The sequence below is a fragment of the Syngnathus leptorhynchus genome, chromosome 1 (genome assembly GCF_054491065.1).
Source record: "Syngnathus leptorhynchus isolate UIUO chromosome 1, UIUO_Slep, whole genome shotgun sequence".
Taxonomy (NCBI): domain Eukaryota; kingdom Metazoa; phylum Chordata; class Actinopteri; order Syngnathiformes; family Syngnathidae; genus Syngnathus; species Syngnathus leptorhynchus.
The window spans coordinates 13,049,703-13,076,776 of record NC_141195.1 but is presented as its reverse complement, the minus strand read 5'-3'; the positions used below and the strand labels follow the sequence as shown (position 1 = coordinate 13,076,776).

General features: G+C 41.0%; 5 protein-coding genes across 14 annotated transcripts in view; 1 reads left to right on the top strand and 4 right to left on the bottom strand.

The window, feature by feature from the left end:
* The window catches only part of kif1b (kinesin family member 1B), a 45,995-nt gene extending 42,991 nt beyond the window's left edge, over positions 1-3,004 (bottom strand). For both annotated transcript variants that reach the window (XM_085915020.1, XM_085914934.1), the window contains exons 1-2: positions 2,732-3,004; positions 1,508-1,664 (exon numbers count right to left, since the gene is read on the bottom strand). In XM_085915020.1, the coding sequence (XP_085771146.1) occupies positions 1,508-1,613 (106 nt within the window). In that variant the 5' untranslated portion in view covers positions 1,614-1,664; positions 2,732-3,004. The remainder of the gene's footprint in view (positions 1-1,507; positions 1,665-2,731) is intronic.
* Positions 3,005-4,548: 1,544 nt separating this feature from the next.
* ube4b (ubiquitination factor E4B, UFD2 homolog (S. cerevisiae)) lies at positions 4,549-17,683 on the bottom strand. Of its 4 annotated transcripts, none has more exons than XM_085919430.1 (29): positions 17,314-17,683; positions 16,330-16,549; positions 16,079-16,244; positions 15,875-15,962; positions 15,382-15,526; positions 15,069-15,294; positions 14,468-14,917; positions 13,610-13,711; positions 12,758-12,899; positions 12,535-12,635; positions 12,023-12,137; positions 11,733-11,816; positions 11,549-11,605; positions 11,168-11,284; positions 10,900-10,998; positions 10,707-10,820; positions 9,947-10,145; positions 9,613-9,751; positions 9,422-9,521; positions 9,116-9,243; positions 8,924-9,022; positions 8,452-8,687; positions 8,165-8,291; positions 7,938-8,082; positions 7,365-7,499; positions 7,030-7,221; positions 6,644-6,818; positions 5,448-5,594; positions 4,549-5,018 (listed from the first exon to the last, which is right to left on the bottom strand). In XM_085919430.1, exons 1-29 carry the CDS (start codon positions 17,335-17,337, stop codon positions 4,954-4,956), a joined length of 4,137 nt encoding a protein of 1,378 aa, XP_085775556.1. In that variant the 5' UTR covers positions 17,338-17,683; the 3' UTR covers positions 4,549-4,953. The 4 variants fall into 4 exon arrangements, with proteins under 4 accessions (XP_085775556.1, XP_085775565.1, XP_085775541.1 ...); XM_085919439.1 differs by having other exon boundaries at positions 16,079-16,214; XM_085919415.1 differs by lacking the exons at positions 13,610-13,711; positions 14,468-14,917.
* Positions 17,684-17,940: 257 nt separating this feature from the next.
* Positions 17,941-21,126, bottom strand: rbp7a (retinol binding protein 7a, cellular). The gene is made up of 4 exons (XM_085915517.1): positions 20,383-21,126; positions 19,158-19,330; positions 18,975-19,076; positions 17,941-18,745 (listed from the first exon to the last, which is right to left on the bottom strand). Exons 1-4 carry the CDS (start codon positions 20,453-20,455, stop codon positions 18,689-18,691), a joined length of 405 nt encoding a protein of 134 aa, XP_085771643.1. The 5' UTR covers positions 20,456-21,126; the 3' UTR covers positions 17,941-18,688.
* Positions 21,127-21,644: 518 nt separating this feature from the next.
* nmnat1 (nicotinamide nucleotide adenylyltransferase 1) lies at positions 21,645-25,842 on the bottom strand. 5 transcript variants are annotated; one of them, XM_085915513.1, is made up of 5 exons: positions 25,817-25,842; positions 23,400-23,538; positions 23,135-23,318; positions 22,479-22,603; positions 21,645-22,265 (listed from the first exon to the last, which is right to left on the bottom strand). In XM_085915513.1, exons 2-5 carry the CDS (start codon positions 23,512-23,514, stop codon positions 21,865-21,867), a joined length of 825 nt encoding a protein of 274 aa, XP_085771639.1. In that variant the 5' UTR covers positions 23,515-23,538; positions 25,817-25,842; the 3' UTR covers positions 21,645-21,864. The 5 variants fall into 5 exon arrangements, with proteins under 5 accessions (XP_085771639.1, XP_085771637.1, XP_085771636.1 ...); XM_085915511.1 differs by lacking the exon at positions 25,817-25,842 and adding an exon at positions 24,394-24,568; XM_085915510.1 differs by lacking the exon at positions 25,817-25,842 and adding an exon at positions 24,388-24,567.
* lzic (leucine zipper and CTNNBIP1 domain containing) lies at positions 24,284-26,932 on the top strand. 2 transcript variants are annotated; one of them, XM_085915516.1, is made up of 7 exons: positions 24,284-24,633; positions 24,738-24,852; positions 25,194-25,329; positions 25,695-25,793; positions 25,864-25,959; positions 26,288-26,363; positions 26,448-26,932. In XM_085915516.1, exons 2-7 carry the CDS (start codon positions 24,752-24,754, stop codon positions 26,501-26,503), a joined length of 564 nt encoding a protein of 187 aa, XP_085771642.1. In that variant the 5' UTR covers positions 24,284-24,633; positions 24,738-24,751; the 3' UTR covers positions 26,504-26,932. The 2 variants fall into 2 exon arrangements, with proteins under 2 accessions (XP_085771642.1, XP_085771641.1); XM_085915515.1 differs by having other exon boundaries at positions 24,290-24,629.
* The last annotated feature ends 142 nt before the right edge of the window (positions 26,933-27,074 follow it).

The window sequence follows — 27,074 nt, the reverse complement described above, 5'->3', positions numbered from 1 at the left end:
CTGCCTGCCAGCGCCCCTCTCGGCTCTGCAATCTGCCCGTGTGCTAGGGCGATGAGCAAAGGACTATCCGTGCCACCAAAAGAAACGCTGCATATTCTACTGCAGCTCTGCCACTGACCACACACACCGCCCAAAAGGGATACTGGTATCATGAAGATCCAAAAACATGGAGGACAGCCACTCTGAATTCCACACAGAGCTTTCTTTGGCAAAGAGATAAATAAAACAAGTCTGCCATAACGGGTTTGAGAAACTTGGGTAGATTTATGTCAGCTTAGTCGAATAAGTCTGATATGACTGACAGAACAAATTCACAGTTGGAAGAATAGTTTGCTGTTACTGGGTCCATGAATGTTCATAGCAGATAGACTTGAGTGCATATCTCAGATGGAAGAGGAAGTATCACTTAAGTGCAAGCCGGCACCGTCTAAATCCTGATGACTCACAGTCACAAAAAGCACACGTGTTCAATCAAAAGACCATGACACACATTCCACCCATCTTTCTAAAGACGATGCTCTCAGGAATAGCAATTATGCAGATGGCTTAAGTGATCAAAAAGCATAAAAAACTAACAATCCAATAAACACTGTATATACACAACAGGTTTTAACTAACCATCAATTAGTGCATTATCTTGTTAAAGTTATCAAAGTCAGTGTTGTATTGTTGCCATGTAGTATGCAACTTGTGTGAAAAGTTAGAAAAAGAAGTGAAAGGTGAGACACCATCAGTGACGCAACCTTAATGACAACTAAATTTGTCTTTAAAGTTAATGTTTTATCATCTTAATAATATTTGGAAACTGTGAGTAACAACTTAAAATAAACATACAGTTATCAAAAATCTTATGTCACAGTTTCTTTCTGGTTTTAATAGGTAAAACAGGACAATGTGGTTTTAAACCAAACAAATCAGACCTCACAAGAATGATTGTGTTCAACATTATGCCTTTCTTATCAAATTTACAGGCAAGTAAAAGTAGTCATCTGGTAAACTTGTTAGGTCTTGGACGTAAAGTATGCACAATGACTCTACAAAGGATATGACACTAGTCATAACAAACCATAAAAATGTAAAAAACATAAAAATAAAACATATGATGAGTCGGGGGTGTGGTCAGGCTACGCCGTAGCCGCCGGGTGTCCTGCTGTTAACCAACACAGCATTTCACACACACAAACTCCTCAGGCATGCAGGCCATTTCAGAGGAGGAGGAGGTTGATGAGGAGGAATGTCACCCTGTAAACCTTTTTCATTATTCTCTGCAGGCCTGTTTGTCCCCAACTGTTTCACTGTTGACTGCTAAAAGGCCCAAAGGATGGTAGGGTGTGGAAACTACTGCTCATGGGTTATATGTGGCCGCCGAGAACACTGTCCGGCCCACCGTGTTTTTCCATAAAAAGGATTTTATAACGTTTGTGTACATGTGTGTGTGTGTGTGTGCATGTGTGTGCGTGTAAACTTCGCTGAACATGGCCAATGTGTGCACGTTGTTAATACTTACTTGTAGTGTTGCCTTGCATTTGAATGATACATTTCGAATCCTTGCTCGTCTCCCTGGAGTTGAAGGGTCGAACTCGAACAGCGACTTTCACTGACGCCCCGGACATTTTTGCCGTGTGGGACTGTCTCCAAGTAAATTGTGTCGTGTGCCCTCCCTCCTAGAGGATGAAGGAAATGTTCACGTTAATTACATGAAGGTATGACAGAAAACGGTAACTGGCAACAAAAATGGTTCAGAATTACCATCTACCATCTTACCATCAACTATCTATCAAGGGTAATGCTGACTTGAAAATATATTAGAGGGTTCTAGGGTCAAAGTTAAATATAGTCAACTCTAAACACCTTTAGGGAAGTAGATCACATGCTTTTTTTCTTTGCACCACGTCTCAAACCCCAGTGAAGACTGAAAACAAAAACTTTACAAGTGTGTTCCAAAAGCCAATTCAAATACCAACCATAAGATGTCAGAAGAAAACTTTTTATACATCCAACCCAAGGAAATCTTGACTTTCCAAATGCTTGCAATTCATCAATAAGCCTACTTGTTGAAGCATACGCCCATGAAATTCTATCCAGCAGCCCGTTTGCTTGGCGCTACGGAAGGACGGAGAGCCAGGCCTGGTCGGTGCATCCTTTTCGAACTGTCAAAGTGAAAGGGATCGGACCTTGTTTCCCATTAAAAACAAGATGTGGGCAAGCGTGCTAATCCTCTGCTGCTGTATGTTGTTCAGTAGTGCGACAGGATGCAGCCGGGTGCTTTTTTTTAGCAGCACAGCATTGTCCCCGATGAACCGTAACGCGTGCGGCTAAAGTGAATGACATTGAATGAAAATTGTCAGGACATTTCCTATTTGATATTCTCGTTTATTTCGTTTGCATTGGCATTGTTAAATCTGCGCAAAGTTAATCGCCTGTGGATTTTACATATAGCACACGATCTTACATTAGACAGCGGAATAATTTAGTAACTCAATTACTTTCAATGCATTTGTAAATCGATAAAAGATTGCGTAAAGCAGGAGTTTTAAAGAGTGGGGTGGGGAACGGACCGTGTAACGGTACGGATTCACCCCCATTCACCCGCCCGTCTGGGACAAGCTAAAGCAGGCTAATGCTCACCAGCAAAGCCACGAACAAATGCCTGGTATTACTGTGTAATAACCACCTCGTTTACTGGTGACATTGGCGGGGGGATTTAAATGAGGAACTTGTAGTTACTCACCTTCGAAGACTGTCACTCCAGAAGCGTCAAAACCATAGGGCAGCGGCAACCACTAACGATTAAGCTAGCGGATGTCAAACGTGTTGTTTTTCTATCAGAATGCGCAAGCGGGGAAACTGTCGTAAAGTCCACGCTGGCGAAAAAGGCCCATTCTAATGGTGTCCTCCGCCGGGTGGAGCTCAAAGCGTGACCAATGTCTTGTGAAGCCTTGTTTCCCCGTAAAGATGATAAGGCGGAGGTCTCTCTGCAGCCAGGCGGAGAGAATTGATCAACTGTCTTGATTTACCGAGATTACGTCAACTCCCTCACCAGCTCTGAGTGACAACTGTCTTGGCCAATGAGAGATTAGATTCGGATGACTAATGACCAGATAAACCAATAAGCATCTTCAAAAACGGAAGAGGTGCGGTTTTCCCCTACAGTGACGCTCCACTGCAGGATTTCTTTTTATCAGCGATCCCTGCACGGCCCGTTCTGCTACACACAGCCAGCCAATGCAAAGATTTTACATCTACCGAGAGTTTTACTAGTATGTGTCTGTTTTGGTTTATTCTTACACAAGTAACATCATAAGGGACGAAAATGTGCTTCACAACAAAGTTGAGCTCGCTGAGCTACTTTCCAGTACAGGGAACATTCCTCTATTTTCTGAACTGCTGGAGTCTATCCCAGCTGACTTTGGACAGTAGGCGGGGGACAACCTGAACTGGTTGCCAGCCAATCAAACCATTCACACTCACACCTACGGATAACTTGGGAGTGGTCAATTGGCCTACCAGGCATGGAGAGACAGGAAACTCCACCCACACAGGAGTTGGAATCGAACCTTGCACCTCTGAAATGTGAGGCGGAAATGCTCATACAGCATTAAAAAAAGAAAAAAGAAAAGAATGCCTATATAAATTATGTTGTAAAAATGCATGTCTTGAATAAAGTAACATTTAAAGAAAATCTTTGGTAGGTATGGTAGGTTTTAGTGCAGAATGTTTTAAATTCTATGCAGATTGAGCACAGTTGGGAGTTTATCCACTGCTTTGAATGGAAAAACAACGCAGGTTTGGGATTATTTCTCTTTAGGGTCCTGAACACTACAATTTGGCTGTATGTTGACCTGGTTCCGAATCACTGATTGTGAATATTGTTTTTGCATATTTGCATTCTGTGATTCAAACACAGTAAGCATTATTTTTTGCTTTTGATGCCACAGTCCAGGGTGAGGTGGTCAAACAATCACACCGTTGAAAATAATGTGCATTGTCATTTATTTTCAGTTCAAAATCCTAGCTTCCAAAACAGTTGCGTGTACTTGGTGATCATTTCCTGTACAGTTAAGGTCAGCAAGGTCACGTTAGGTACAGAGCGAGAAAGACGATCACTCAACGTGATGTCAAGGTGTTTTGCTGTCGCTTGAGCTCATGCTACATTCCATCATGTATCGAGCAAGTTGGCTGTCTATGAGTTATTTGTTCTTTAAGGGTTGAAGGGTTTTGGAATAGCAGCCATGCACCCAAAAGAAGCCAATTTCGAAGTCAGCAGGGGAAATGTGACTGGAAAAGAATTAAAAAGAGGGAGGGGGGGGAAAAAAAAAAAAAAAAAAAAAAAAGGTACATCAACGCTTATTAACATCTGACTGCACTCAAAAGGAAAACAGATATTTTAGATTGTTGAAGCTACATCCTGAATTCTGCCTACAACAAGCACAGGTGGTGCATCTCTTAAGCTGTGGGACTCCAGCACATTATACCAACTCAGGTTAGTCATTGTTATAGTCTTGCTCACTACAACAACTCCCAAATATGCTTCATAGGCAGTCACCCTAAAAGCATCACAAGTCTTTAATAGCGCCCACATTTACATTGTTACAAAACACACAAGAACCGTAAAGGAAATATTCAATGAAGTCACTGTGCAGCTCTCTGGTAAACCTGTGTGTGATGAAGACTGTTTTCTGCATACTTTAAAAACACCCTAATTGTTATATATATGTATATATTTGGATATACATATACCTTATTCACAAATTCTCAATGTAAAAAACAAAAACAAAAAAAAAACTTATATCACAATCTTTTTCAGTATTATTCTAATGTCCTGGGTAGGGCAAAAAGGGCAAAAATAAAACTTGTTGGTTATTGTTGGTAGCAGTGACACCGAATTCAGGCGATTTGGGCGAAATGCCTTCATTATGGAGAGCAGGGCAAGTCGTAGTTGACATCAAGTCTTTACACAAGTCGTCCTCCCTGTTTCTCTCTCATCCATGCGTGGATCCTCTCCTTTAGTTCAGGAACTGTGGAATCAATATACACAAGGCATGCTCTGATCCATTTTTGCCCAAACAACAGTGGTACCCGGATATACGGGTTGAATCTCAAAACCACGCTTGTAACAATTTATATTACTCAACAATTTTCCCCATTGAAGTCAACAGAAAATGCTATTAATACGTTCCAGAAAAATAGCACAGGCATCTGGGTGTGTGTTCTGGCCTACTGAAGTGTTTTCATTTTGTTTTAATGTGATTGACTGATTGTTTCATTCAATAAACAGCTTAAAGTGCATCGACAAATGTGGCTCTCCTTTTTTTCCACTATAATTGAGTGGCTCAAAAAAAAAATTACCGCTCAAAAAGAAAATTAACGTACAAGTAAAGAGAACTGTAAGTCAAGGTACCACTATATATATTCAAAGTTTTTAAATTTAAAATAAATGTAGTTACTTGACTCCAGCATGCTCTCAGTGAGCGGCTGCCGATTGAAGGGATCAGTCGGCGAGTTGAGCAAGTGGCGAAGGATGATGGACCGGTCCATGATGTTCCCCGAGGGCAGCATCACAGGGTCGGTCATCAGCGTGTCCATCAAAGGATCTGGGAAAAACAGCAACAACCAAATTTATTATACTCAATGAATAAAATGAGAGGTAAAAAAAAAAAAAAAAAGCATTTGCACACATCATCACATGGAATAAATAATTGTTAACAACAACTACTATTATTGTCCCACACTTGATTTGTTAAAAATGGAACATATAAGTTTCTAAAAAAATATATAGCGTGGGAGATTTTGGTTGCACAGAAACCCGAGCCGGCTGTGTCCCGTGTGACACATTCCTGTTGAGCATGGCAGTCTTGTTGGGAAATCAAAGGAGGTATGCAGGCCACATTCTTGTTCTAGATTATAATACATCTGTGGTTATAGGATAGCCTCTGCCCAAATTGTCCATTTGACTTTTATGGGGTGGCAAATCCCCTGCAGATGTCTGCTATTCCAAAGTCACAGTGAAGGCTTTTAGTTCATTATAAGGCCAAGTAATGGTATGTATGTAGTGTATGGGGAACAGCACCTATTATTAGAATACATTTTATATCAACAAGAAATGGTTTCTAATGCCATTTTGTTTTTGGAGGGGCAAAATGCCCACACTAGGGTACTTTAAGATTTAATCTTGTACATAGGTGTGAATGTAAATGTTGTCTACACTAGGCCAACATTCAGTCTAGTCAGCTGGGTTCCTTGCTCCTATTTAAGAAATACTACAGAAAAGCCATGGATGAATGGTTTTGAACCAAACAGATTGTTTACTTGTATTTTAATTACAATTTTTGGGTTTTTAAAAATAGCTCGTAATCCAGATTCCAACTTTAGTCCCCGGGCACATTATTTTGTTACATTCACTGCCATTGACTGCTCTAGTGGTTAAAGGTCAGTGAAGGAATTCGTCGATGCAGTGTTTTGATCCTGTGAGTGAGGTTTTGTAAAAGTCATGAGATGACAACGGAAGGGAAAGACAAGATATTCATGACAAAATAAAAACATAAGAATTAAACAAGGTTCTCGGCTTTTAGCATGGGGGATGTGAAACCAAAGCAGACAGACTTTGGAAACAAAAGCACACGAGAGCAGCTCACACACAGACCTTTGAACTCATCAGGTGCATCGCTATAGTCCATTTCCAACTGGGAGTTCTTGGCCACTATTTCCTCTACCTTCTCGGATAGCAGCTTGAATTTTTCAATGGCGATTGAGGACTTGATACCAGCCTTCCTCATTTTTGAGATGACCTCCTCAAACAGCTCTCGGCTGTACGACCGCTACACACACGCAAACACGAAAACAATGTTATTCAAGGGACTTACAGACATTCAGAACATGACTTACTAAAATGTGTTGGCATCCTGATTACTGGGACTGTAATTCGTTATATACTCCCCTTTTTTTGTTTCATCATCATTAATTCAGTCAAACAATATTACAGCGTCTAAAAAATGTTCGCTATGGTCAACTGAAAAAGTTGTCTCTAACCTGGTCATCTGCAATTGCTTTAGCAAAGCGGGCACAGTCTAGCTGTAGGTAGATGTCAGTTAGCTGGTCTAAGAGCTTCTTGGGTTCAAAGCCGTACTTTTCAGGATTCTCCACCTTCAGGTCCCGACACTTGGGCCCACAGAGCTGCTGGAGGTTGAAGTTCAACATGGCAGCTAGACGTGGGCCAAGCTCCTGCAAGAAGATGACAACTGCCCGGTTAATAGCTTTTACGAATTCTGTATGTCCATGTTAGGCAGACTTTGGCTGAAGCAAAATATGGATGACACTTTTCCCCTTCCAGCTAACGAATATATTGTGGCATTAGAGATACTCACGGGCCTGAGGAAAGGTTTTTGGACCTGCTTGGTGAGTATGTGAAACATTTCGACTGTCTCTGTGGCCAGGGCCAGATAGGAGCGAGACACTCGCTCATCCTGAGTCAGCTGGGACTGGCGGCTCTGCTGCTGGTCCTGAACAAAACCAGATACACACTCAGATATTGGCATGCTTGTTTTCTTAAGCTAAGCGAACTGCTCATCAAGGTTATGTTTCTGCACTCATTTATAGGAGTATTCAGGAGTGGCTCGTTTATAGTTCCGTAGCAAATTTAAGGTTTGTCTTAAAGTCATTTGTCAAACCTCCGCTAACTATTTGGGTAGCAGGTAAAGCTTTCTGGAGCCGAGAGAACAAACCGGAATATTATGTGACACACAGTACACATCAAACCAGATGCGATTGAAACGGATACATTATCAATGTGTGAGAATAGCTTGGGAAAAATGCGCAATCATCATATTTAAGAGCTCTACTGTATTGAGAAAACTGAAGTCAAAGTTCAAAACATGCTGTAGAAATACTTATAACCACGAACCCTCTTGGGTTAAGTAAATATAAAGCAAAGTACAAACCCTAGGAAGCTGATCCCACTGATCCTTATTCTTCATCTCCTCTTGAATCTCATGGATACGCTTCAGAGACTCAAGGCTCTCATCTAACAGGAAGGTGGTGTCATTGATCAACATGTTGATGTAGCGGACAAACTGTTTGCCGGCGCTAAAGGGAAGTGAACATGAGAGGACATAAATTGGGTCATTAAAAAAAAAAAACGCAAATTGTGCTTTGCAATCAAACTCACTTGAATTCTTCCATGAATGTGCCGTGATGGGCAATGTTTTGCCACAGACTCTTAAAGATTGTGCTGATGTGGTACCTTATGGTGAACTTATCATAGAATTCGCTGGTGGCACCAGTATGCTCGACATCTAGCCACATAAGACAATAAAAGAAGAGTCAGTGGCAGACATAAACAAGATGTGAATACGTACATACACACGAATACTTACAACAGTGTTTGAAAGCAAATTTTGTATTTAATTTTCATAAATAGTTTGATTTAACTGTTAAAACATCTCAGCCACTCACCAGTGTAGAACTTCATAAGAGCGGGCACCAGCTGTTTGATGGACAAGGGGTGGTTCTCCATCATTTCAGAAAAGCGCTGAGTGCGAGGCTGCACGGCAGGGTTGGTGACAAACAGAACTTCTACCAACTTGGCAATAAGGTACGGATTCCTGATGTAGTTCTGACTGCAGATGAACACCACCAAAAAGGTGACTATGTCTTGAACACAAGGCTCATATAAAACCTGGGGAGAATATCTGCAAGAAAGTGAAAGAAGAGGAATCTTTTTCTTTATCGGATATAAGCATGGCACTGTATTTAATTAATTATTACAATGCTACATGATAGGATGGTATTACCAAACAAGCACAGTTCAACGAGTAGCTCGAAAGGAGAAATAAAGGTTCGTTTGTGTGAAAACACCATTATGGATATACCTGTTGCTGCAGAACAGATTTGTGTGCATGTGCGAAGGACTGAATTGTGAACTTACTGCACAACAAAAAGCAAAAACTCAGCCACATCTTCAATATAGAACTCCGGGAGCGCAGCAAAGCTTTTGGGAATCTCAGGGTGCAACGGCAGAGTGATGCTGTTAAGTACAGAAAGTAATTTATGTAGTCCAGCTGAAATTTCAGCTTGACCGAGAGAGTCGAGCCACATCAAGTAGAGTCACGTGACTCACTTTGGGTACGCAGGGTCCACCATACGGAGAATGAGCTGGATGACAGTGCTGTAGAACTGCAAACATTTACGGAGCAAGTTCTCATCCAGAAGACCCACGTCAGCGCAAGCTTTGGCTCGAACCAGTTTCTGAGAGGGCACGAGTCAAATGTCAAAAAGATTTTTCGAGTGAAGGTTCAAATAATGCAGTGTTTCTACATTTAAGGAGAAACAAGAATCCTTTGCTTTTCAAATGTTTTGTGCGACCTAGTAGAGACACAATGCAGTCAAAGAATACAGGAGCGATAGTGCGTGTAAAAACACAAACCTTGAGTTGCGTTTTGCAGCGCTTCAGCATTTCTCTGTGGCGACTGGCCAATGGAGAGTCCTTCCATTGGGATTCACTGTTTTTCAGCTCCTCTACAGTCCTAATAGGGCACAATGAATAAAATACTGTAAAAAGTCATCAACAGCAGCAGGGCAACTATTATGACCACAGATACATGAGCATTTGTTTACCTGTTGAGTTCACGAATTGCCCGCAACCTGCGGATGTACCGCCTGCAGCTGGGCAGGATAGACAAATGGTGGGTATGCAGGGTCAAGAAGAAACACTCTGTGGGGAACTTTGGCTCGGAGAATTTGGTGGGATCTTCATCTGAATATAGAAAAATCTACAATCCATAAATTAATTTACCAGTGGTGACTTACTGTAATAGAGTCATGACCCCCTGCAACAAAGAATGGAAAAATTCCTCTGCAACAAATGAAGTTTATTCACCATACGTACAATTATTACCGATGACATTTTATCTGACATTATTTGAATCCTTTTCGAGCGATGACAACTCACGTAGCTCAGACAGCCAGCTCTTGAGCTCTTCCATTGTGGCTTTTAGGCGCGTCTCCTCAGGGCTGACGACAAGGCGACAACGAGGGTGGAAAATGTAGAAGGGATCCACTGTCTCCAGCTTGATTTTCATGCTGAGTTGCTGCAGCACTGACAGGAAGTTGAGCATGAAACCGTCTGTCGACACCAGCTTGTCATCGGTCTGAGAGAGAGAGAGAGAGAGAGAGGGGGGAATGCGAACAAATTCTTATTAATTTACCCAGTCTGCCAAAAGTCTTCATTTAACACTGTTTATTATTGTGGTTGTAGTTTGCAGTAGTCTAAAAATGCACATCATGCAGTAAGGTAGGGGTCGACAAACTTGAAAGGAAACCTTCAAAGAATCATTTGGACCATGTGCGTTTTTGTGGCACACAAAGAAACAACAGTGGGCGCAACAAAACCCTTTTGACATCTAAAGCGAGGATAACCCTGCATAAGGTTTTACTAACCTGTATGTGTAAAAACAAAAACTAGTGTGTTACTATTATAAAATCAATAACTTCTACAAAAAGCAAAATATATACATATATATTTTGGCACGTAACAAAAACATTATTTGAACTCTGAAGAAAGATGGTTGAAGCTTACGTTAAACAAAAATGTTGTCTGCTTTTGTGCTGAGTCATCATTATATTGTGTGAAGTGTCTTAATGAAGTGTCTGGCGAGTACGACAATCACAGAAAAGAATGTGAAAGAGTGTACCAATACAATGAATCCTACCTGCATCTGAGCTTTCTTCACATTGTAGTTGACTAAAGCTGCCATGTAATTTAGGGCTAAATCCCGCGTCTCTCCATTTAGCAGGATGTTGTGAAGAACTTTAAACAGGTCACCCTAAAAATTGATTATTGATTACAGGGATATTAAAACAGTAATCGGGGCAGAGATGGCAACAAAAGGCTTTCAAGCTCACCCTTGCTGACTCCAGATAATGCTGCAAGGACTGGCTGACAACTCTCGTGTTCTCCATGGTGATAGCTGGACCGGAAAAATACTTGTCTCCTACTTTGGTCTAAAGGAAATGAAAAGCAACGAGATGTTAAATATAATAAAAGCACGTATTTTGCAGTCTTTTTAATTCAGTATTTGAGTCATTTACAAGAATGTGTGGCAGGTACTAGTACAAGCAGTAAGCATTAGAAATGAAAACATAGCAATAAATGGATACGCATGGTACTTACATCATCCTCAGAAAAAACAGAGAGGCTGAAGAAAGCACCAAGGTAGGACAACCTCTGGATTTCCCTGCCACATCCTGGGCTCAAAGGTTTGGGACACCACAGAGGAAGGGAAGTTACCTGAGGAAAGGATTCATTTTTAGCCATCTTTTGGAAATATTGTAAACAAAAAAAAAGGAGGTGCTAAAAGACTACTGGACTATTAGAAGTAATGATTGGGAGAAAAGTAAAAAGAGCGGGGAAGCAAAAAAGATGGAATCGCTTGATCTTTCCACCGATGTTTACAGGGGACATTTGATGGGAATCCGTTGACCTTACAAATCCATTAATAGAACAGTCTAAGCCACATGGACATAATGAGTGTTCATTGAGCTGTGCACTCACCAAACTGCACACAGGGTGAGTCTTTCCAAACTTGATTTCACAAAGTTCAGCTAATGCCTGTAAAAACAAGAGAAACATAATAGAAACAAACACACATTTGATTCGGCTACCAAGGTTTGTAACAATGTTAAGCCATTATGGCAATTTGGACCTTTACCTGTCCTATAAGGCACAACCGTCTTACCATGAGGGGGAACTTAAAGTTGTCGCTGTCAAAGGAACATTCTTTCACGGCGAGAGCCAGCCCATGGAGGATAGGAATGAAGATCTGAGAAAAATGGGCGTAACATGTCATGATTGTTAACTTCCAAAATTGAACTTATAGACAGCAGTATATCTGAAATCATGTCATATATTCACTGAAAATAGTAGTCAAGGAACATGGTACTCATTTAAAGAGTTCTACTCGATCCAAATTTGTGCTTTCCCGCTGCACACAATTACAGATAGCGAACTGGCAAATGCGTGTCACACCTGTCTGAATACGTCTTCTTCCTGGTGGGTAATGCGCACCAATTCCTGGATAAAGCCATATGGGAGGTTCCGGCACAGCATATAAGGTACCAGCAGAGAATGCTGGAGAAAGCTCCTGTGTGTAGCAAAGAGACAGACAAACAAAGAAAGCATTGTTGCAAAAATATATAAAGAAAGAGGAGTAGATATAGAGCCAGTGAAAGGGTGGAAAAAGGACAAAATGTCTTCTTATTTAGAGACAGATAAAGGAACTTTGAAATATTGCTGTTTGTGAACCTTAGTTTTAAGACAAAGAATATTAATCAAGTATGACGTGTGTCCAATATGGGGAGGGTTTTAAATGATAGCCAATAAATAATGGAGTTTTGTGTTTCGCTTAGAGGTCAAAGCAGCCTCAGAAGTTGATAATTGGGGTCAAATTCAAATGAGTGACCCTGAAGGTATTGTTAGGAGAATTACACTAATACGACGAGGCTATGTACTGTGGAATAAAAAGCTTCGGGAAAACTTACCGAGGCTGAGTCAGACAGCCTTGCAGAACGAGGGCAATGTGAGAGATACACTGAGAGCGAATGTTGCTAAGAAGCTGGCTGACATTTGGTTGGTTACACATCTGAGGGACAGTAAAGAAAGGAAAGTTAAATGTAGAAAATGGATTCCTCGGGACGTAAACTGATACATGAATTGATTTGCAACCCAGAAAGGGCGTACTTCTTATTTGTCTACACCAAATACCTTAGGAGCTTTCCTCTCCTCCATGCCAACACTGTCAAAGCGCTCAATGAGGTAGTTCAGCATCTCTGTCTCCTTGCACGTTTCGATGGTGAAGCGGTCGCCGGTCAAATCACAAGACACTGACCCTCCACATGCGCCATGACTAAACAAAAACAAACAGGAGGAATTCAACATTTGCTACAATGAATGAAAGATAAGATGCACCGTTAGCTTCGAGTAAGCGCCGGCTCTCAAGCACAGGCCCTGAAAGAAACACACTTGAGGCATTAGCGGCTGCATCACATGGCATGTGGCGCTTGAAAAGTGAACACCGTGGCCAAGAAAACAGCTGTTATTATTCAGTTGCTATGAGGATTGTCATTGCTAATGCAAAGTCCATTAGTGGGTCAGCTGCAACAGCTTAACCGGTGTCGGTGAGCTTCTTCAAAGCATAGAATAAACCCTCAGAAGGTAGAATATTAGCTTTAGTTATTCAAGGAACACTGGCAATGCACTGTGATACATTTAAGAAGGTAAAGCATGTAATGTTAAAGCTACAATAACATACAGGATAGGACTGGAAGGCCAAGGTGCCAACCATTTTTTCCAAAATATTTCATTGGTAGAATTGATCCAGGAAAAATATATTTACTTGCATAAAAAAAAAAAACCTACAACCTAAAAGTTAAACCTTGTAAAAACACAGAAAGCACTCTTAAAGAGAGGCGAATCCGCTTTTGTTAATCATTCACCACTCTGCCTGCCACAGTGTGTTTGTGCGCTGTGAGTGGCAAGGCCTCACTGGTGCATGCAGCAGACCTTTGATGGGCAAGCGGGCACACGTAAAACACACAACACCGTGCAGCGGTGTACCTGGACCCAAACTGAACCCGTGCAAAATCCTCCTCTTCCTCAGACTCTTCATCGCTGCTGCCCTGAGATATGTCAGAGAAGGCAAACGGGAGGGACAAGGGACTAACATGACAAAAACAAGAGGAGGAGTGAGGTCAATGTTGGAAGAGAAAGGGTATGAAGGAGCAAGCAAGGGGAAGGAGATAATAAGAACTGAAGACTACATTTGGAATGGTAATGGAACATAAGATTGGGGGGGGGGGGGCACTACTGTTGCAAACATCTGCTTCAGGCCTAAATGTTCTTAGTTAATGCCCATTTGATTGCAGTGTTTACACATTGTTGGAAGATTCATTCCTCAAGAAGCTAGTTCAGAGCTGGAAGGAACAGGCTATTCTTTACATGCTTGATAATTCTATAACACTGTTAATACTATAAAGAATATTTCACACATTTTGAGTTATTGTACTAGAAATGAATTATTTTTGGTTACTAATATGCAAGCAAAGGATGTGTAAAAGCAGCATTAATTGCCAAACCATATTATTAGTCATATATAAAGCAAGTGCAGCATTTTCAAATCCTTTAACTAGCTGTATAAAAAAAAGTGCATATCAATTGATTAAAAAAAATGCTCCTCCCTACTTTGGCTGTTCTCAAATATGAATTAATAATATCTCTTATTGAGACAGTTAGTTCATATGGGAATTACCTATCAAATTAAATCTGTTAAAAGTTGTATCTGCATTGGGATCCATTTCCAGCTTGACGTTTGTGTCAAGTTCAGTTTGAAGTGAGTCAATGTTTTAGGGTTAATGTTTTAGTTTGCTGGCTCGCGTGTGCCACGCACACAACCATGCAAAAGGAATGGTGAGATACCTAGAAGGCGGGATCCTTGATGCAAAGGTGGCCTGTCGGGCATTTGTTCTGGGAGAAGGCGGGACCACAGGAAGCGAACTTAGGGAGAGGGTCAGGTTGCTAGGTGTTGACAGAGGAATTGGGGTATTGGGGGGCACAGTGAGGCCTGCTGGGCTAGGAGATGGTGGAAAAAAGCTAAAAGCTCTTTGTCCTGGGCTGGTTGGGGACGGGGCTCCCCAGGGAGATGAGACAGAGTAAGGCCGATAACGCTGGGAAATGGGCATGGGGGCAGACGAAGGGTTGAGAGATGGTCTGAGGGGAGCGGCGGGAGTAGGTGGGCAGGGTGGAACAAAGAACTGTGGCGTAGATGGTGTAGAAGGTACAGAGGGGGTGGTGGGTGTTGGGGCATTTGGTGAGCTCCTCTTGGCTGCATCCAGACTCATTGGGTAAGGGCTACCACATGCATACAGACTGTGGACAATATTGATCACATGATGATTGCAATGACAATGATTTTCAACCTGGAAAATGTCCAAGTCATTACAAAATTTGGAGAGGAGAACATCTCAGACTTGATTGGAAGTTTTGAACAGTGGAGGAAAAAATGAGCGTCGTCACTTGCCTTGACAGAGAGCTTGCGCCGAAGGAGCCTGCACTGGTGCCCATGGGGCTGCCACCTTGGCTGGAGGGTTGTACCAATGTCAGGTGGCGGTCCGGAGATTTGGCTGCTGCAATTGGCTGCGAGGTGGCGGTCAAGCTGGCGAAGGGGTTGTGGACAGGTGACTGGGTCGAGATGAGGAGGACCTCCATCAGGATCTGGCCGATCAGGTCTTTAAAATCAGAGTACACTACGAGAGACAGAATGAAAAAATAAGAATCTCAGAGCTCCACTGAGAAAGGTTTTTGGTGAGATAAATATAGCGTCACTAACATACCATCTTTAGGGTTACGCTGGAATTCAGCGGCCAGTGAAGGGAGGAAGATGACATCGCGATGCTGCTCCTTCCATGAAACGCGCAGGATCTTACAAATGAGCTGCAGAGCCTGGTCTTCTGTGACATCCGAGTTTGCAGAAGCTTCCTAGGGATGCACAGGTTCCATCGGACAAACATTTTAAGACGTAACAATGGAAATCTTGGCCCCCCTCAAGGAACAAAGGTTGTAGAAAGGATGTTATGTATGTATACTGCACCATCAGTAAAGCCTGAACAGATCTATTAGAAAAGTTTGCATTCAAAATCGATAATTTTCATAATATGCTACAATATGCACCCCATTGATGAATTTATCAAGGCATCCAAATGTATCCATCAAATTCATCAACTATCTTTCATGAGTTTCATTTATTTTCACCACAGTATTTGTCTGTGTTTATGTGCAAGCACAAATGTAAAGTCAAATCCACTGCTGTAAGAAATAGTGAATTACTTTTTCGGTCAAGTTCCTCTTCTCTCTGCGGTCACTGTCTTCCACCTCCATGTTCTCTATCCCCGAGTCCACATCCACTTGGGACATGCTAGAACGAAAAAAAAAACCCACGCATTTCATTGTGTACTTTGTACCATCTTGTCTTGAGCCAGGTGCTCCATCCAGTCATCTTTTTCCATGCAAACCATTGTGAAATATTATTACCTCTTTTCACAAGAGGCAGTATCAATATCCATGCTCTGTGAACGGGACAAACTCTGGGACTGAGTCTCAAGGCTGTTGGAGGGAGAGCTGGAAAGGGAGCTGACACCTTCACTACTTTGACTGCCATAAGCCACACCTTGCAAAAGGCAAAACACGCGTGAGCACACTGAAGACACAAGGAGGAAATAGTTCAGACAAGATATGACAAACTGTTAAAACCAAGAATAGTTATTCTCCGTCAAGCTTTTTACCAGTGGTGCCAATGGGGGATGTGGCAGGGGTACCGCTGTGAGTATTGAGCCCTAATGATTGTGAGGCAGCTGGTGGCAGGGGCTGAGATGTTACACCTGAGGGTCCAGGGAGGGGTCCCGGTGGAGTTTCTCTCTGTGGTGATGTCAAAGGGGTGCTGAGAGGGGTGTTAGGCTGTGAGGACTGTCCCCCTGCCAACCGTGCCAATCTCCTTCTGCGAATCTTGAAAAGTCAAAAGTCCAAAGTTAAAGAAAATAGGTTGAACATAAATACTCCAATTATTAGTGATCTTCGTGGTTAAAGCTCATTTGAAATAACAGATGGCTTTGCTATGCCAAACTAAAAAATCACTTTTTATTTTGAGAGTAACAACACTATGGAATATATAGGAACACGATTATGAAAATAATACTGTTGCTGTTTGTCCAGATGTGTTGTTTATCAACGAAAAGATCACAGTCTTGGCGTTATTCGAAACAAGGCTAGCGATTTCAGCTACCCAAAAGTCGTCCGCAAGAGAACATTTCAACTCATATGATCTACATTGCCATGCGAGACAAAACACGAGGCAATTGCCACTTATCAACGCAACTGTGATCATTTTCACTTAGATCATGTCAATTTGGGACCAGGTTTTGTCTCCTACAAGAACAGGGTTAGCTGCTTCATTTACGACCGTACAGTGCTCATGCAAACTAACACATACGCAGTTTGTCCACGATAACTGTCGACGTCCGCGCTAAAAAAAAATTCTTCTTCTAAACACGCCGTATTGACCCGGTGGATGACATGCTCTCTTGTATGCTATTGTTGAGCTCATCTTGTGGTTTTGTCGCTGGTGTTTTCTCCAATTGTTCCCGTGGTAGCCGCTTAGCTAAGAGTAGCACAAAGCTAGTCATCATGTGTAAATCTATTATCTGTAAACGAAAAGGGAATGCAAGTTGATCCACACAAGAAGTGTTGTCGTTGATGCGTTTTTTTCTTACCTCATCTGCGCTTAATTCCTCCATCGCAGCTGAAAGTTTAACCAGCTATCTCAATTTCAACCACTTCACTATGACTGTGCCAGCCAGAGCCTGCTAGCTAGCCTCAATCTGAACTAGATATCTTATGCATAGCCCAAATCGTTCAACTAGTATGTCAGTCTTGATTGTCTCGAAGATAAAAATGAGGACACTCCTGCACGAAGACTAGGGACATAGAGCAAGTCCAAAATGTCTCACGTTGGCTTAGCTTTTCTGTCAAGTCAACAGTGAAACAAAAAGAAAAGTAGCTAGCTATTACACGTCAAAATACTAGCGCGGCCATTTTGGTTCTACTTGCAGTCACGTGACCCACACGTCACAATGGGCGGAGCAACACAGGAAGCGTTGATGAAAAAAGTACGTGGTGGATGAGATAAATAGAAATTAATCAACAAATTATCTTGACTTGACTTTATTAATTCATGCTTTCAGTGGAGCCAAAAAGGCCCCACTGAAAAAAACTGCAGAACTTTACAATAACAACAATGAAATATTTCAAGATTAAATATGAATAAAAATTTTGTCTAGAACAAGAACAATATTGAATGTCAACTAGTAGCTACATTTTTAATCATTGACTTGGTTCCAATAAAAACAATCGTTGTTTAATTTTAAAATAAAAAACACTTATTCATCTTCAAAACTTTACACACACACACATATATATATATGTACACATAATTTATGAGTTATGACTTCATGTTTCTTGCAAAATTGTTAACTTTCTTCATTTTTAACAAGATACTGAGAAACTGCAAGCATCATATTTTGGTATCAATTTCCGTTTTAAATTAAATGCAATTATCTTTGAACACTTTTTTACTGGCTTCTGACTTTAAAACGAGTTAGACTGTTCAATCAGTTGCTGAAAAGGATAAGCGGTGTTGAAAATGGATGGACATGTCATATGAAGGAAACCTGAACTATGTAGCACATGACAAAAACCATTTCAACATCCCAATGACCAATCGATCAGAATAAAGCATTTAGCAAAATGTTTGTGGCTCATTGGCCAAACTTTGTCCAACCTTGGTTTTGAGCACAACTGTTTGCCAACAGATTTCTTTTTTATTGCTTTTGACATTGATCTGCATTTATTTGAATTTTAGGTGACACATATGCCCACACACAATACAGATATGTCTCCAACACTGACCACAGTTGTTCCATAAAAGTACAAACACATGGAGAAACGTACAAGTAACCAGAGGCTGCTAATGTTTTTGCCCCTCATGCGCTAACCTGCTCTCTAGTGGTATTCTAGTTATTCCCACACAGCTCATAGGAGAGCTCATTTCTTTTGTGTAATGTTCATTTTTGACATTTATCCTCCTCTTCAGTCATTGACCTTCTTGAAAACCTGCTTGCAGATTTCCCCTTCACAATACAGATCCTGAGAATAGGGGAAAAAAGATGCCACATTGAGTCATACATTCTTCTGTTTTCTATGGCCCTTGTTAAAAAACATATTATCTTTAACTAATAATAAGCAGGTTGTGCGACAGATGACATAGTAACTGAACATGGACATTGTGTATTGTAGAGAGAAGAAATATTATGGTATACAGTCCGTACAATAATATGAATGTTAATAGTTGTTTTGTGTGATGCTAAAGTCATACCAAGTGAAGCTTTTCCTCTTCAATCCAGTGACACCACCCTCTGTTCTTCTTCTCACCAGTCTGTTCGCACACCAGCTTGTTCCCCTCCCACCTCACCAGCGACTGCGTGGCACAGGAGAAAACGCCAGCTCATCAAAATTCAACGCACGGCCCTTAAGCGTTTGTTGGGCCACTGCTATTCACCTTCATGTGCCTGTTGTCTAAGCCCCCGCAGAACTCGTCAAATGCCTGTTCCACTCGAAAGGACACCGTGTAGTTCCTGAAAGTGCTACATGTTTTGATGACGTACAGGTCGCCCTGGTGTTCAATCAACTTCTTCATCTTCAGAGCAATTTTTCTAATACAAGGGTTGATATCTGGGGAAAGTGGCCACGTGTGAACAGATAAGGGTAAACAAAACCTCGGGGCTTACTCACACTATGCCAAATGTATTTGTGACATTACATTATACAATGCAGAATTGTTTATTTCTATTGTTCAATGGCTGTTTATCATTAATAACTGTCAAGAGGAGCGATCATGCTCATAACATAAATTCTTTTAAATAGCCGAGTTCAAATGCTTTTTTTTTACCAAGCTAAATAATTTAAAAAAAATGTCCACCCTAAATATGACCAAAACCTGAAAGAAAATCTAGAAGCAAGGTAAAAATAACAACCAAGATAATGTGGCTGCACAACTATGCATGAGCTCATCTAATCGGTATGTGGCTGTGTTGAGAATTAATCACATTCGAAACCATGTTCAACGATGTCAGCACTCCCTTGCCGACATTTAAAGTTCATTTTGAATACATTTCAAATGTTCAAGTAAACCTTTTTTTCTTTCATGCAGAGGTCTTGTGCAAATTTGGAACTGTTAATAAAAATTCCTTTCAACACATTACATGAATCAATTTGGTGTCAGTGACCATTTAAAGTTCATTTTGTCCATTAAGATTACACACGAGTTGGGGATTTTTTTTTCTATTTGCTAAAGCGTCATTATTCGTGAGCAGAGCTTGACAGTGACATTTGATTAGTGTAGGGCACCCTTTTCTTGCAGAAATGTATTGATGAGCTAACTGACTGCGACACTTTGATTTTCCACATGTACTATGTTGTATGGAGACCCAAATTTCCCGCTCAAATTGCTTGGTGACATTTTATGAAAGGTTCTTTCTTTCCAGCATGATCCAATGTGGGCACACTTTAATGAGTTTGCTTGGAGAACCACCATCAAAAACCTTGTGCAAAAACTTGAAAAGAGACACAGACACACTAACATTTTGCAAAGAATTCCCTTTGTGTACTAGCCAAGTGTCCCAGTACATTTACCCATATAAAAATACTGTACAGGCTAAACAATGCCATTTAAAAAGGCTCAGACAAAAATGGTCAATAACAAGACGACATTGAAAGCATCTTACCTAATGCAATCATGTAGCCCTCAAAGTTCTCATTGCTGATCATGTCCCATGTGCCACACAAGTTTGCATGCATTATTAGTGAGCCTTTCAATAAACTCTGAACCACTGGAGCGGGTTTAAATCTGCTTCAAAGGCTTCTTCCAAAAGGCAGAAAAAAAATTATGTTTAGTAGCAGTAAAGTAAGTATTAAAGTAGGTGTGCTCTTATGTCAGCTCAGCGGCAATGCGAGGCGCTGTCATGGGTGGCAAGTTAGACTGGTCCAATTATGTAAGTCAATTTGCAAGCACTCACAGAACCTTACAACTTTCTAGAATGATGATGATGAGGGGCAAGACTGTCTAAAACTACAGGTGGACATAAGCAACTGATTCAAGGCTTCTTATACATCAGAAGACAAAATCTGTTGTTTTAGCCGTCTGCAAACTCCAAAGGCAGTAAGGCACACTTGTTTCCTTGTTCATTACACAAGCGAAAGAGACACACCTGCATAACAAGGCCCGGTAAAAATAATCATTCTGACAGCCAGACATTCACTGAGGCATGCATATTTACAGTATTACAAACACCTTTGCGCTCCCCCCACTCTCTGTTGCTATGCACACTGTGCAAAATTAAGATGGCACCTTAATATACCTTCCAAAGAATTATAACTGTACTGTAGTCCAACATTTGCATATCAATGGGAAACTTGATGTTGTTTCTGTTTTTGAAACGTAATCAGTAAAAAAAAAAAAAAAAGAGGGTCTGCTTGAGCCTATTCTACTTGACTTTAAATTAAAATGCACCCTGGACCGGTCAAGTCAATCACAGCTGGGCACAAAAGACAAACAACCATTCATGCTCTCACACATTCAGACAATTTAGTATTTAATTGTGTTTTTCGAAGGTGGAAAGAAACTCGAGAACCCCCCCCCCAAAAAAAACAAAACAAAACAACAAAAACACTTGACTTGAACCGTACAAATCCCACACTTGCTGGAGCCAAGATTTGAAGCCTGAACTGCAGAAGTATCTTGTTAACCACAATGTGAGCCCGTTGCCCCAATCAAACAACAATTAAATCAAATTAGTAGTTAGTTTAAAACATAGTTTTGATGAGTTTGCAATAACAATAAAAGACTATTTCCGGGTTGAAAAAAACAGACAGCCATCTTATTGAATTTCTACTAAAAACATATCCAAGCCCAGTGCATCAAATATAAATTGTGATGTCCATAACCAATGTATTGACTCGATGAATGGCTAACTTCAGTTTATGTGCGATTAGCTCATTAGTTATGAGCAATTCATGTACAAAGACTATGTAAACGTTTTATGACGATGCAAGTTTGGACTCTCGAACAAATAACATCAGATAGAATGGATCTCAACGGACAATTTGAATCAAATCAAAGGTGCTACTCAATGACTGTTTTGTGGAGTAGGCACGAGTCAACGCTTTAATAAATATGTCAGTTCTGTGTGAAACTCTGACTTTCTAAATTAAATGGTGGGGTCACCGGCATGTTTCTGCAAGGGTGCAAGAACCACACCAGCATTGTTCTGCTCGCTCTTGGCGCTGTAGAGGTGGTTGTCGTTTATGTAGCGAAGCACATTGTCCGGCAGCAGGTACCTGACACTCTGGCCACGACGCAGAGCCCGGCGCACATGCGTGGCCGAGATTTCGTTGGCCACCCATTCGGGGACCACATGGATGTTCTTGCGGTGCTTCCACAGCATGTCTGACCGGTGGATAAACTTCTGGGGGTCGGCGCCACAACGCGTAATGCAAACCAAGCCGAAGCGGCCCACTATCTCGGAAATGTCCTCTTCCTTCCACAAGTTTGGGATCGCGAAGGACTCGAGGACATCAGCGCCGCAGAGCAGCATTAGTTGAGTTGCTTCTGCATTTTGAGTAGACAGTTTGGTTGAGTCAGATCTTTTTGTCTTTAAGGTATTGAAAATAAATACTATACACAATTGTAGATTTATGTTTCATATTCAACCAACAAAACATTCATCAGAACACTGAGTTTCTACGAGTTGGGCTACACAGAACATATTTAAAAAAAAAAAAAATTGGGACCAATAACGCGAGTGCAGTCTAAATCACTTACCTTTTTTGTTGTGATCTGATGCACTCTCGACATAATTCTCTTCAATGCGTCTCTTTTTCGCATACTTGACAGTGTCCACATCATCACCAGCTTGCTTGGCTTCTGTTAGTTCAGAGTAGTGATGCCTGAGAAACAAAACCAAAATGAGACCAGTTTGGAAAACTGACTGGTGAATTTGTCACCACACCCACCGTTTTCACGATGCCGTAATCAGAATCGACGCAGCCTTACGTTTTGGAGTTCATTTTAAGATTCTTTCATTTGTCTTAAAATGGTCTCACCCCACCTTACTTCTCTGAGCTCCTCCACCTCTAAGGTCCTGCTCGATGCCTCAGGTCGGCGGACCAGAGGCTATTTAAGGTATTGACTACTCAGCAGAAGCTTAGAGTGGATTGAGTGTTGTCAAACAATTACTATTGGATCTTCTTAGGTGCAATGCAATTCCTTATTGTTTGTGTACAGTATTTTCCCCCCAAAATGTCAGAAACCTGGAAAAGGTTTCAATACAGACCCGTAAACAAGTTCAGACGGTAAACCACTTTTCAACAACTGATTGTTATGCCCATTAACAGGTTCTAGCATATGAAGCAAACTTTGGAGAAGGAAGGATTGTCTTGAAGATAACACAGTTGAAGGAAAGTTGTTAAATCACTAACCAAATCACTTTGGCAGTCTCCACCCACTCAGGCTGCGAGCTCTCCCACGCATCCACTGTGATCCACTCGGAGTTCTCCGTTGCCAGTCTGGCCATTGTCACACGATGGAAAGCCTCAATCAGACCCTGTTTCTTGTAGCCATCGCCAACCGCAGACAAAATGCCTTTCACCACCTTATAGCGACCTGTCTCAAATGTCAATGTCAGTTTGAGTCAGAATCACCCCAAAAAAAAAAGTTTCAACAACAGAACCACTGTTACTCAACCCGTGTCCTCCAGATAATCCCGTGCCAGTTCAAACATCCTCAGGTGCATGTTGGTGATGGGGTTAAAGGATCCACATGCCAGAAGGATCACTCTTGTTCTTCTCTCGTTCTCCATGCCGCATTCTGAAGCAAGCCTCGCCTTCAAGAGGCAAAAAGGTGTTTGTGAAGGTGGTAAGCACTGCCAACTCACAGCACAAGGTTATGAGTTAGTCTGTTTTAAGTCTTAAAACATCATTTACATCATTCTTAAAGTTTAAGACCTGCAATGACTTTCAGTTCAAATGCACATTAGCAAGAGTTAATAGCTTGAATTTCTTGCCCGCTTACTCACAGTCAAGTGCTGCATAAAGCCTTAGATCCATTAAGGCATTGTGGATGTTTAAATCTAAAGGTGTTTCGAAACTTTTGACCGGTATTGTAAATCGATTAATCTAGTAATATCAATACATAAAACAATCACGTAATATTATGACTTCTTAATGTTTGAACATTGTTTTTTAAATCTAGGACTAAAAATTAACATTTGTAAAATCTTCTGCGATATTTGTGTTTGATTCGAACAATCTCATAAAATTATGACTAAAAACATGGTGTCACGTCTACATCACAGCTTTGAATGTTTTAATCTTGCCTCCGGCTATGAGTGAGGAATGTGTGTGTTCCCTTCGGGTATACGGTCCTCTCAAATTCCAAACATAGGTTTCTAAGTTAATTGAAGATTCAAAATTGTCTTTCGATGAGAATGTGCATGTGAATATGCGAAGTTTCGACGCGTCTTGCCCGAAAGGGATGCTTGGGCAACGTTAGCTTGAACAGTGATTTAACACCGCTATCGTTAGCATGTTAGCTCGTACCCTAACCAACAACTCCGACTATTTAACTGCATCTCGTGGGAGAGGAAAATTAAAAATCTAGAGCAAACACAGAAAATCGTTCTCGTGACTCGTATAAGGTGAAAGCTGTAGGAACTGTTTTTTTTTTTCTTTACTTTTACCAGGAAACACTACAGAAGTCAAGAGCTCGGCCAGTGTAGCGTCATCATTGATCGACGACGTCCGTGGGTGACGTAGCAAGACCACCGAAGAAGTCGTGAACCACACCCACGTTTTTGAGCAGCATTCACGATCGCAAACAAACACATGAGCCACATAACAACCAAACAACACTGTGGGAGATCGGTTAACCCGCGTCGAGAGCACGAACTCTGGTTTCAGTCGTCACGTTTATGAAGTGGGTATGAATATTTATTTCCGTTAACTGCGTCACGGATCCAACATCTTGTTCACATCTCAGGTCATGATGATCTGTTGCCCTATTTTAACTAACCATATTCGTCAGGGAAACCGTAGAGAATGGCTTCTCGTGGAAAGTCAGAAACTGGCAAACTGAGACAGAATATGGAGGAGCAACTTGACAGACTGATGCAGCAGCTGCAGGATCTGGAAGAATGCAGGTGCTGTATGGAGACAGAACACTCTTACATGGATTTATTGATGTAGGTACTGGAGCAGATGCACGGTCTCACGTCTGCCTGATCAAGAGGTTCTGGGTTCAAATGTCTGCTCCTGCTTGCCATGTGAAATATGCATGTACTCCCGATTCAGTCCACATCCCATAAGCATGTTCGATTTAGGTATGATTGTGGTTGTGAATGGTGCCCTGGTGAGTATGCCAGGGTGTATCCCGCTTATCAGCTGTGAAGAACCTCAAATTGTATAGTTATAGAAAATGGATAGAATAATCAAGAAGGGGGGGAAAAAAACAGCCATGCTTTCTCAATCGTCTTCCCTGCAGGGAGGAGATTGATGAAGAAGAATATGAGGAAACAAAGAAAGAGACATTGGAGCAGCTGAGTGAGTTCAACGACTCTCTGAAGAAGATTATGACAGGCGACATGACGCTTGTGGACGAACTCAGCGGCATGCAGCTGGTATGCACAGTGGACACACGCAACAACTTGTATCTTGTGACTTCTGAGTTGTGCCACCACAATAGAAACTAATCCCTCTCTCAATAACAAGTTGTGCACACATACCAGTTTTATTATCTTAACCTAGTTTCAAAACGTGAGCCGTTTCAAACAAAATCACCCCACGATTGCTGTGGTGCACTCCAGATGACCAACACACCACCCCGATGTCTGCCGTAGTAACAAATGATGTCACAGAACATATGAAGAAGGAAAAGTAGTTCAGTCATTCTCTGCATACTTGCATTATTTCTGTATTCTTAAAAGATTAATGAATAGGTTATTACACTCGTGTATCTTATCTCTCAGCTGTGTATGTTGTTCAGGCCATCCAGGCTGCCATCAGTCAAGCATTCAAAACTCCAGAAGTGATCCGACTTTTCGCTAAGAAACAGCCGGGACAGCTCAGAACCAGACTGGCCGAGGTGAGCGATGTTTTTAATTTTACCTTCCGCGCTTTCCAATCCGTCTGATCTCGTGTGACATTGTGCACAGATGGATCGTGACGTAATGGTGGGGAAGCTGTCTCGAGACGATTACAAGCAGCAGAAGATGGAGGTGCTCACAGCACTCAGGAAACTGGGAGAGAAGGTGAATAAAACCAGCATTAGGGCCGTTTTAGGGAGGAAAAAAAAAAAACTTCTCGATTAGCCATATTTTGCATGGGGAAAAAGCTCTTAATGTCATAATTTTCAATGACAAGATATTAAAAAGCTATATTACAAAATTAAAAAGAGTAGTATACTAATATTTCAACTTTTAAGCTATATTTTCAACAAAACAAAGACTATTTGTTTTTAAAAATTGACGTAATACTAAGATAAAATGTCGTCAATCCAAAAAGACCATCAAACGTCTCCTACTTAGCAACTAGGTCAACTTGACCTTGTCACGGTAACTACTCTTCATTTGTTGACAGCTCACGATAGAAGATGAAACTTTCCTGACAGAAAATGCCACTGCTACTTTGAGCCAGTTTGAAAAAGTGGCAACAGGTAAGTCAAATGACACTTTTAATTGTTAAAAATAAAATTTTGCTGCAATTGTTTATTTATTTTTTTCCCATTCTTTGTTTCCAGGGTCTGAAGATAAAATATTGGCTTTGGCAAGTTGTGGTGTGAAAACCAAAGCGTAGTCGCCTTCATTTAAGAAAATATATTTTAATAGGTATTTTGCACGGTTGCGCTTGTAAATAACGAAAGCACTTGTGGTTGTTGCTGTTGATGCTTTTTAACAGTATTGTTTTTATACACCTCAAGTGTATTAAATGTGTATGCTCTCGTAGGTACTAGAATTTGAGTTGTTTTAATGTGTGGGGTAAAAAGTTCCATTTGAAATGTGCTGGTTTTTGTGCTGCATTTTTACTGCTTATTATTATTACTATTATAGACAAAAACATGATATTCATTATTATTGTGTGTACTGTGTGACGTGTATTAAGTGTCTGTTTGATTGTTTGTGTCGTGACGTTTACAGTACGTACATGGGAGTGTTAGGGCTCTGAAAAGAACATGTAAAAAAACATCAATAGTGAAATAAAATCCAAAATGAATGTCTTTTTTCATATCTTGGAAAAATGTGATTTTCTAATACTGTATTCTGACTTCATTGTTAATCTTAATAGTTCTTGTAAAAAAAAAAAAAAAAAGACTTCCTTATTAAGCTTGACTTTAAGATCATGATATGACTGTTGTAAAATTCAGACG